This window comes from Oncorhynchus keta, chromosome 4 (genome assembly GCF_023373465.1).
Source record: "Oncorhynchus keta strain PuntledgeMale-10-30-2019 chromosome 4, Oket_V2, whole genome shotgun sequence".
In the NCBI taxonomy this organism is placed as follows: Eukaryota; Metazoa; Chordata; class Actinopteri; order Salmoniformes; family Salmonidae; genus Oncorhynchus; species Oncorhynchus keta.
In genome coordinates, this window is record NC_068424.1 from 18355721 (window position 1) to 18366797 (window position 11077).

At 42.3% G+C, this 11077-nt stretch overlaps 1 protein-coding gene across 5 annotated transcripts in view; it reads right to left on the bottom strand.

Annotated features, from left to right (window-relative positions):
- The window catches only part of LOC118370145 (high affinity cAMP-specific 3',5'-cyclic phosphodiesterase 7A-like), a 37518-nt gene extending 27121 nt beyond the window's left edge, over window positions 1-10397 (bottom strand). For 3 of the 5 annotated variants that reach the window (XM_035755012.2, XM_035755003.2, XM_035754976.2), the window contains exon 1: window positions 9351-10381. In XM_035755012.2, coding sequence (XP_035610905.1) covers window positions 9351-9488 — 138 coding nt within the window. In that variant the 5' untranslated portion in view covers window positions 9489-10381. Of the gene's footprint in view, window positions 1-9350 lie in introns of all 5 variants that reach the window. The other 2 variants (XM_035754986.2, XM_035754995.2) reach the window with 2 other exon arrangements.
- Between the last annotated feature and the right edge of the window lie 680 nt (window positions 10398-11077).

An 11077-nucleotide genomic window follows, 5' to 3' on the forward strand; every position in this document is an offset into this window, starting at 1 on the left:
GCTGACTGGGGAGGGGATTTCACAGTCACGCGATAAGAGCTACAACGCTAATATTTGCGTAAACTCTTCATAGGTGGTGTTCTGTGAGTGTCACCAAGTAGACTGATACCCCATTTCATTGTGTCACATTCCAACCTTGTTTAACATGATCTTGTCTAAATATGGCATGATTCCACCAATTGTAACCTTCTGCATCACCTTTTTAAAAAATTAGGTACTTTTATTTTGAAGGCAAACTACAAATTCCACTATTGTGCCAAATCCTTATTGTGGCTAGCTTCACAACATAACTCGGTCAGGTCGAGCCTCACCAGCCAGATGAAGCTAGCTGGCTGCTTATAATGTCAGCTTTGGGCAACAGGGTTAAGTAGCTGGCTAGCTATTTATTGTCATGAGCTGAATTCCAATAACCCATTGAAATCACTTCGAATGTATGCGTTGTCACCCATGGGTCACACTACTCATTGTATTGTTCAAATACATAAAATACCGTAATATATATATTTTTTAAGTGATATGATACTTTTGCCAATATCGTCCAGCCCTACCTAGATGTACATAGTTATTTTGGGGAAAAAGCAACAGGACAGTGTGGTGCCAGGACTACAAACTCTCCCTCAACGTGAGCATGACAAAGGAGATAATTGAGGACTACAGGAAAAAGGGAGGGCCGAACACGCCCCCATTTGCATCGACGGGGCTATAGTGGAGCGAGTCGAGAGTTAAGTTCCTTGGTGTCCACATCAACTATCACAGTCCAAACACACCAAGAAAGTCATGAGGGCACGACAACATCTTTTCCCACCCTCAGGAGACTAGGGTAGTGCGTACGGCCCAGTACGTCACTGGGGTCAAGCTTCCTGACATCCAGGACCAGTAAAAAGTTTGGACACACCTACTCATTTGAGGGTTTCTTTATTTTTACAATTTTCTACATTGTAGAATGGTGAAGACAAAACTATGAAATAACACAGGGAATCATAACCAAAAAAATATATATAATAATAATTATGAGATTCTCCAAAGTAGTCACCCTTTGCCTTGATGACTGCCAAGCGTGTTCAAAGCTCTCTCAACCAGCTTCATGAGGTAGTCACCTGGAATACATATCAATTAACAGGTGTGCCTTGTTAAAAGTTAATTTGTGGAATGTCTTTCCTGCTTAAGCCAATCAGTTGTGTTGTGACAAGGTAGAGGTGTTATACAGAAGATGGTCTTTTACCAAATAGGGTCCATATTATGGCAAGAACAGCTCAAATAAGCAAAGAGGGAAAAAAAATAAAAACAGTCCATTACTTTAAAGACATTAAGGTCAGTCAGTGCGGAACATTAAGAACTTTGAAAGTTTCTACAAGTGCAGTCGCAAAAACCATAAAGCTCTGTGATGAAACTGGCTCTCATGAGGGCCTCCACAGGAAAGGAAGACCCAGAGTTACCTCTGCTGCAGATGATAAATTCATTAGAGTTACCAGCCTCAGAAATGGCAGAGTTCGTCACATCAACTGTTCGGAGGAGACTGCATGAATCAGGCCTTCATGGTCAAATTTCTGCAAAGAAACCACTACTAAAAGGACACCAATAAGAGACTTGCTTGGGCCAAGAAACATGAGCAATTAACATTAGACTGGTGGAAATTGAGATTATTGGTTCCAACCTCCGTGTCTGAGACGCAGAGTAGGTGAACGGATGATCACCGCATGTGTGTGTAACGGATGTGAAATAGCTAGCTAGTTAGCGGTGGTGCGCGCTAAATAGCGTTTCAATCGGTGACATCACATGCTCTGAGACCTTGAAGTAGTGGTGAAGTAGGGCCGCGGCTTTTGTGGAGAGATGGGTAACGATGCTTCGTGGGTGACTGTTGTTGATGTGTGCCTGGTTGTGTACCTAGTTCGCGCCCGGGTATGGGCGAGGGGACAGTCTAAAGTTATACTGTTACATGTGGTTCCCACCATGAAGGAGGTGGTGTGATGGTGCTTTGCTGGTGACACGGTCAGTGAATTTAGAATTTAGAATTCAAGGCACACTTAACCAGCATGGCTACCGCAGCATTCTGCAGCGATTGCCATCCCATCTGGTTTGCGCTTAGTGGGACTATTATTTGTTTTTCAACAGGACAATGACCCAACACACCTCCAGGCTGTATAAGGGTTATTTGACCAATAAGGAGAGTATTGAGTCCTGCATCAGATGACCTGGCCTCCACAATCACGCAAACTCAACCCAATTGAAATGGTTTGGGATGAGTCAGACTGCAGAGTGAAGGAAAAGCAACCAACAAGTGCTCAGCATATGTGGGAACTCCTTCAAGACGGTTGGAAAAGCATTCCAGGTGAAGCTGGTTGAGAGAATGCCAAGAGTGTGCAAAGATGTCAAGGCAAAGGGTGGCTAATTTGAAGAATCTCAAATATATTTTGATTGGTTCAACACTTTTTGGTTGCTACATGACTCCATGTGTTGTGTCATAGTTGATGTCTTCACTATTATTCTACAATGTAGAAAATAGTACAAATAAAGCTAAACCCTTGAATGAGTAGGTGTATCCAAACTTGACTTGCCGTGTCTATGACTTGCCCCCCAAGTCATGGAGCACCAAGTCTAGGTCCAAAAGGCTCCTTAACAGCTTCTACCCCCAAGCCAAAAGACTGGTGAACAGCTAACATAATATTTGCAATGATTCCCCCCCCCCAATTTGTTTTTAATACTGCTGCTACTCGCTGTTTATCAACTACGCAGTCACGTAACCTCTACCTACATGTACAAATGACCTCGACTAACATGTTCCATCGCACATTGACGCAGTACCGGTACCCCCTGCATATAGCCTCAATATTATTCTATTGTGTTATTTTACTAAATATAAACTATTTTCTTAACTGAACTGCAGGTTAAGGGCTTGTAAGTAAGCATTTCACATTAAGGTCTATATACCTGTTGTAATCTGTGCATGTGACAAATCAAATTTGATAAACTTGTATGCATTTCACTACTAAATGTTTGCTATCAGATATCCTATAAAATGGCTTTCTGCCAGAAGTCCAAGAGCTCTGGATGAGTTCTGTTCAGTTGCCATTTCCCCCCCTTCAAATCAAATTTTATTGGTCACATACTTAGCATATGTTATTGCTGGTGTAGTGAAACGCTTGTAGTGTAGCAAAATGCTTTCCCTCCTATGCTCTATGTACACCTGCTGCTCTTCATTCAGAAAAGCATGCGTCACAACTTTTGTTCGCTTTTCTCGTAAAATGACATTCAGTAGCTACTAGCTATGCTTGTATACAGTGGGGCAAAAAAAGTATTTAGTCAGCCACCAATTGTGCAAGTTCTCCCACTTAAAAATGAGAGGCCTGTAATTTTCATCATAGGTACACTTCAACTATGACAGACGAAGTGAGGGGGAGGGAATCCAGAAAAATCACATTGTAGGATTTTTTATGAATTTATTTGCAAATTATGGTGGAAAATAAGTATTTGGTCACCTACAAACAAGCAAGATTTCTGGCTCTCACAGACCTGTAACAAATTCTTTAAGAGGTTCCTCTGTCCTCCACTCGTTACCTGTATTAATGGCACCTGTTTGAACTTGTTATCAGTATAAAAGACACCTGTCCACAACCTCAAACAGTCACACTCCAAACTCCACTACGGCCAAGACCAAAGAGCTGTCAAAGGATACCAGAAACAAAATTGTAGACCTGCACCAGGCTGGGAAGACTGCATCTGCAATAGGTAAGCAGCTTGGTTTGAAGAAATCAACTGTGGGAGCAATTATTAGGAAATGGAAGACATACAAGACCACTGAATCTCCCTCGATCTGGGGCTCCACACAAGATCTCACCCCGTAGGGTCAAAATGATCACAAGAACAGTGAGCAAAAATCCCAGAACCACACGGGGGGACCTAGTGAATGACCTGCAGAGAACTGGGACCAAAGTAACAAAGCCTACCATCAGTAACACACTACGCCACCAGGGACTCAAATCCTGCAGTGCCAGACGTGACCCCTGCTTAAGCCAGTACATGTCCAGGCCCGTCTGAAGTTTGCTAGAGAGCATTTGGATGATCCAGAAGAAGATTGGGAGAATGTCATATGGTCAGATGAAACCAAAATATAACTTTTTGGTAAAAACGCAACTCGTCGTGTTTGGAAGACAAAGAATGCCGAGTTGCATCCAAAGAACACCATACCTACTGTGAAGCATGGGGGTGGAAACATCATGCTTTGGGGCTGTTTTTCTGCAAAGGGACCAGAACGACTGATCCGTGTAAAGGAAAGAATGAATGGGGCCATGTATCGTGAGATTTTGAGTGAAAACCTCCTTCCATCAGCAAAGGCATTGAAGATGAAGCGTGGCTGGGTCTTTCAGCATGAAAATGATCCCAAACACACCGCCCGGGCAACGAAGGAGTGGCTTCGTAAGAAGCATTTCAAGGTCCTGGAGTGGCCTAGCCAGTCTACAGATCTCAAACCCATAGAAAATCTTTGGAGGGAGTTGAAAGTCCGTGTTGTCCAGCAACAGCCTCAAAACACTGCTCTAGAGGAGACCTGCATGGAGGAATGGGCCAAAATACCAGCAACAGTGTGTGAAAACTTACAGAAAACATTCGAGCTCTGTCATTGCCAACAAAGGGTATATAACAAAGTATTGAGATACACTTTTGTTGTTGACAAAATACTTATTTTCCACCATAATTTGCTAATAAATTCATTTAAAAAATCCTACAATGTGATTGTCTGGATTTTTTTTCCCCATTTTGTCTGTAGTAGTTGAAGTGTACCTATGATAAATTACAGGCCTCATCTTTTTAAGTAGGAGAATTTGCACAATTGGTGGCTGACTAAATACTTTTTTGCCCCACTGTAACTGTGTGCTGGATTTGCAATACATTTGTTTATTTCCACTCGTTGCATATAGCTAACAGTGTCTGTGATTTAGCCATTACTGGTAATAGACGGCCAAAGGGCTTTTTTTTATTAACTTGTCCATGTTGGTGTTTTTAGCACCTCTTCAAATCACATTGTATTTGTCACATACACATGGTTAGCAGATGTTAATGTGAGTGTAGAGAAATGCTTGTGCTTCTGGTTCCGACAATGCAGTAATAATCAACGAGTAATCTAACCTAACAATTCCACAACAAATACCTTATACACACACAAGTGTAAAGGGATGAAGAATATGTACATAAAAATATATTAAGGAGTGATGGTACAGAACAGCATAGGCAAGATGCAGTAGATGGTATAGAGTACATTATATACATATGAGATGAGTAATGTAGGGTATGTAAACCCTACATTACTCATCTCATATGCATATTTGTGTGCAATGCCAGTAATACAGTAAATCCCAGGATGGCAGATGAACAGAATTCAATGTAAAAAAAAAAATGGGGGATATCATTGGGATTTTTCTATTATTTTCTCTCTCTCTACATTGTTGGGAAGGGTCCGTAAATAAACATTTCACTGTTATACTTCATAAACGGGTGTAGACTGACAAATAAAATGTGATAAGCATCTTATCCAGGTAGGCCACTTGATTTCAGCATCTAAACAACATGAACAGCCCCATGTTGTTAAAACACTTGGAGGGGGTCTTAGAGTTGAAGGCTTATATACATATATATAGCATAGTTATTATTTTAATGACAAGCCCCAAATTCATTTGATTATTCCCAACTGCTTGAAATGCAGTGTATTCATCTTTCATTGTGCAACTAAGCTTATTTATAGAAAAATAATAATCATAATAAAATCATGAACTGCCACTAAGTTAAATAATAATAAAATAAAGGGAGCTGTGATTTTTAGTCCAGCTCACCCAGCCCTAGCTGAGACAGACAGCACGTCAAACTATGGAGGAAGCCAGCAGTATGCCAACTAATTCTGGAATATCAGCCACAAACAGTGTCTGTAAACTGAGCACTAAAAGCAGCTGGAGTCAGCAGAGCTTCATGAAGTGAAAACGTCCTCCTAAGAGTTATACCCTTGCGGTGCAATGCTGTAATACGCCATGGCACATTCCAGTAAGGCAATGCTAAAGCCATAAACCTGGACTTTACTGCAATGCAGGTTGCTGCATGTGTGCCAGCCACTGCTTACACAAAGCCAGAGATTGAGTCTACCTACTAACACTGGTTTATGGGGGGATACTCCACTCCAGTGTGAGGGGTCATTAGGTGGGTTTAGAAGGGCCCACTGGCCTGTGAAGGAGAGGTGCACTGGGTATCTGGGATCAGCTCATCCTACACAAACCCATTGGTCAAAATAACTTTGATCAGTTTCTAGGCCATAGAGGCAGTTTCATGCTACTATAGGCCAGGCAGGGCAGGTCATGGTGTTCCAGTAGAACACTTCCAGACACATGGTGAGAGAGCACTGCAGACAGCAGCCAGACATAGTCAACCAGGGCTTTTTACTCTGGAGAACTGTCACAAAGTCATTGAAAATAACTTTATAGGGAGAGGTTTAGAATGGGGTTGCAAATGTGCTCTGTGTTGAGCAATATCTATGCAAGATCAGAGATGGGGGGGGGGGGGATTTATAGGCAGGAAGTGGTTCAGGTATTGAAACAGCTGTAGTATGTGAGGTGAATCAAGGTAGAAATTGAATTATTCAAAACCTCCATTCCAACACCAATGTTTCTAGAATGTGTTAGTGTCAGTCAACTTAGTCTATACCTGGCCAAATAAGAGACTTGTTGAGAACTGTATGGTTTGTTAATGTCCTTTCTTTTCTACTATAGAGGAGCTCCTGAAGTTAGGTCCTACACACCTTCAGGGATAGAGAGAGATGACAGATAATTGAGTTTAGACCCAAACCTTTCCAGTTGAATGCCTTGATCAGGTGAGTACAGCATTTCAACAAAAGCTGACAAGGAACCACAAGCAGAAGAGTCATGTGAAGACAAATCTAATGAAAAAAAGGACAGACCACGTACTAGTCCTATAAGGTCTACACGCATTCAGATAACCTTCATGAGAATAGTCCGTGTGGCACATCGGGGGTTAAAGCCCTGTGGTTGTGAAAGAATAGCAGCAAGACTCTTAACAGCTCCTTCGGCATTCTTACCACATCCTGAAACTACGTCAATCCAGCCACGCACACTACTACGTCAAAACCTTATCGCTTCAGTTAAGATCAACGCGCGTGCTCATGATGTGATCCCCTCCGCCTGCAGAAAAACAAGTGGTGCTATCTCGTCCTGTTGCGTAGCACGCTGGCTCATATTTGCCAAATCTCCTTTTTCCTGTCGTAAATCTGCATGGGACTAACCGCTGCAACTCATCAATACTGTGTTTCTGTTTACATATTGACTTTTATATCTCGGATACACACAACAAGACAAATCTAAATTGGCTCTGTGGCCTGGCCTTATCAGTGGAGAGGTGTGTGTTTCAGTTATCAATCAATGCACCAGGCACATGGTACTGACAGCTGCACTCTTCCCTGCATTGGCCTGGCTCTCTGGATGTAAACACCAACTCAGGAGTCAGATGAGGCAATACTGCCTGACTCTGTGCGTCAAACACACCCACTTCCTCTCAATGTTCGGTTGGCGACCTAGCCATTATCCTCTACTAGAGCATATTTTACACCCATCCACATGCAGACAGCGAGCACAAAAATGCACTTCTCTGATGTCATCTTTTCTTAAACCCTACACTTTCACCCTCTGTTTACAAGAGGAAATGTCTTCATCAGAGAGCAAGAGGGCCTGAAACTCCGGCCATCTGGGAGTTTGGCAAAGAGCCAAACCACTACCCTCAGGCACATGTTGAACCTGCTCCCTCAGTAATGCTAGTTCTAGCCCGTCCCCTGTCCCCGCTTAAACAAACACCAGGAAGCGAGCACACTGGAACCAGAACACAGCAGTGACCACAGAGGAAAAGACTCACCCTTATGGCCACACAGAAGGAGAGAAATTATGTTTAGAGAGGAACAGTAGTCACTCCATGGCAAGTAGTGTGTGTGGAAAAAACCCATACAGCAAACACGTCTCCATTCCATACCCTGGTGTCCAACTACAGTGGGAAGGTCTTCACTTCTGCTGCACAAACCAAAACCTGATGCAAATCATTGTTTCAAAAGAACCCCACTTAACACTACAAAGCCTATGGCTCGTTGCAAGTGAGCCGTTTCTCCCAACAAAAGGGCCAAAAGAATAATAATTTAAACACAGCCCACCAATTACAAATGAACTGTGGCACACTCAAGAGAAACAAGGGGCAAACACGACCCAGGAGCACAATGGCTCCTACAGTGTTTGTACACAGTGTGATTGTACTACAGGTTTCGCATGGGTGCATAAAACTAGAACGAGCGTTCCTCGTTCAAAACAACGTTCCATAGTGCAACATGGCAGCCATTTGGAATATTCAATAAACTGATGATCATCGCATCAGAAAACTAAGCAGGAATTTATGCATCCAATTCTATGCCAGGACATTGATAGCCTTTGACAGAGAGGGGCTGTATATCTGTTGTTGAGTGGAGGGTAATGGTGTGGATATTTGAAAGCAGACAGGGGTGATTATGTGATGTGGAGCAATGGGCTTGACAAAAGACTAATGGATATCCCACCGAAGAGGGACGCACAGATCTCACTGCCTGGTTAATGTGTTCGGTATACAATGTCATGTGAGCGTCGGACACGAGTTATTCACCCCTGATTTAACATACAATTACTCTGTAGGATGGCTAACTATCAACTACCAAACACGTGAGTCGATGTCCTCATCATTTGGTGATTGTGTTAGTTAAGGTTATCAGTTCCCGCTCATATCATTGTTTCCTTGCGCCAAAGTTTCCTTAACAAAATACTGTAACTCATGCGCCTAAGCTACATTGCACAACTATTCCATGAATAGGCCTCCTATACAACGTGATGAGAAATCAAGGAGTAGCCAATGTGGCTCACCTATTTAACAAGAGTCTGTTAAATGTGTCTAGACTGGAACACACTAGATCGAATACAAACAAAAGTATCCAGGCAGCACGTTCCTTGGTGCACAAAGTAACAAGTAGACAGACAGCTGTTGCAACTAACACTTGAAGGCGTTGCAACAATTCAGACAATGTAGCTTAACAATACATTGAGTTGAAGAGTGACTGCATTTAACCACTTGAACATTTTTACTGATCATTTTGTAGTTTTAGAGTGACATTGCAAATCGATAGGCTACCACCTGCAGGATTCCCATACCACTCATATGAATCTGAAAGAAGCGATCCAATAGTTAGTTATTAGGTATTGCATGAGATGTCATCAAATTGATTATGTAGTGTCATTATGTAGAGCCGAGACAGTTCATTTGAAACCGATCCAGTTGAAGTAATGAGGCATTACCTGTGACAGCTGCCTTGGATCAGGAGCCCCGAAGAGAGACGAGCTGGAGCTGAAACTGATGGCTCCTCTCCGGCTGAGGACATGCTTAGGAACCGGCCTGTCTAGAGGCAAAACCGGCAGCTGATAACATACTTCCATTGAACAAAGTCAGAGTTGGATCCAGATAAAAAAACGAATAAAAATCAGTTAAAATGGGAAATGAATTGATCAAATGGAAAGTAAAATGCAAGAAAATAAGAGGGTTGATTGTAGAGCGGTATTCCTCCTTTAATTGTGTGGAGGGAATCCGTTGTAATACTTCAGCAGTGAAGAAAGCTACTTATCTTTGTTCGAGGCGACTTTAAACTTGCCAAAATCGCCGTCATTAATACATTGCCTATGCCGCTAGTCTCGTTTGTTCCCATTCTAACCGGGGATGTTATTCATGCTGCTACTTAGCACCTTTTTCTACACAGATTTGGGCCCTCAAAGGACGAGGCCTCTATATTTTCTCTATCTTCATAAAAACGTTTCCTCATTGTCTTCTCCAAAACTCGTCTCAGACGTGCTTCGTCGTGATATGGCTCCGCATTGTCTCCAAATCAAAACAAAAAGGGAAGACCACTTAAAAAAAACAGCTGCCGATGTACATCACTAGTGGGTGAAGTGAAAGGAATCATACGAGGAACATATTGGAGGAGTGGTTCGGTGGTATTCATTCAAGATTTTCGGTGCGAGAAGAAACTATCAATATCTATCTTTTTTTCCTCAATGCAAGGATAAATATCACCCGTGATTCACCACACATCGGTCTCACTCAATGCAGCACTGTGTGATTTCAAAAGAAAGTGGCTGGCTCAAGGGGAAACCCGACGTCCATCTCACCTAAACCCGTCGTCCGGGAAAAATATTGGCACATCAAACAAAAATAAACTGCAACGAAAAAGCAAAAATGTGAACCAAGATAAATTGATTTCCTTTAACTACCTAGCTACCTTTCTAAACATGAGGCTTCTCTCGAACACACCACCTGCCAGAGATGGAGCTGCTGGAGAGAAAACAAGACGCCCTTGTCCACGTTATCCAATTGCAGCAAGGCTACCAGTGTCACATCTATAGTGATTGGACAATGGCGTAGATTTTGTTTGCAACAAGCCACACTATTGGCTACATGTCCAGGGCGATCCCCAATACCGATTTGAGCAGTCGTACACCGACGGCGCAGACCTCCACAAGGGTATTCCACCACAATGGGGTTTGCCCTAGAGAGGTCCACATCATTGCCTGTGATTACCTTTCTTGCATGAGTCACCCAGTTGTACTTGAGAAGTAGTACTCAACAGTTTTCAATGTGAGGCTATGGTGGAATTTAGTGGAATACTCTTCAAAAATGTTGTATGATCTGTTAATAAAAGCTGTATGGTGTCTCATAGTTCACATTAATAATACAAATAATAATAGGCTACTTACTTGAAAAGTGACTTATTGACTACCCTACCTTCATTAATTATCTGAAAGGTTTTTATTGTTCCTAGACAGGTGTCGGGGTAGGAATAGTATTTGAACAGTCCCCCTATCAAATACACATATTATTATTCATGATATTCATTTGAGATCACAGTGAATGTCTGTCACACTCAGTAGGGAGGAGAACTTCCCACAAATGTATGAGAGAGAGAGAGAGAGAGAGAGGGAGAGAGAGAGAGAGCACAATTAGACCCAACCAAATCATGAGAAAACAAAAAGAT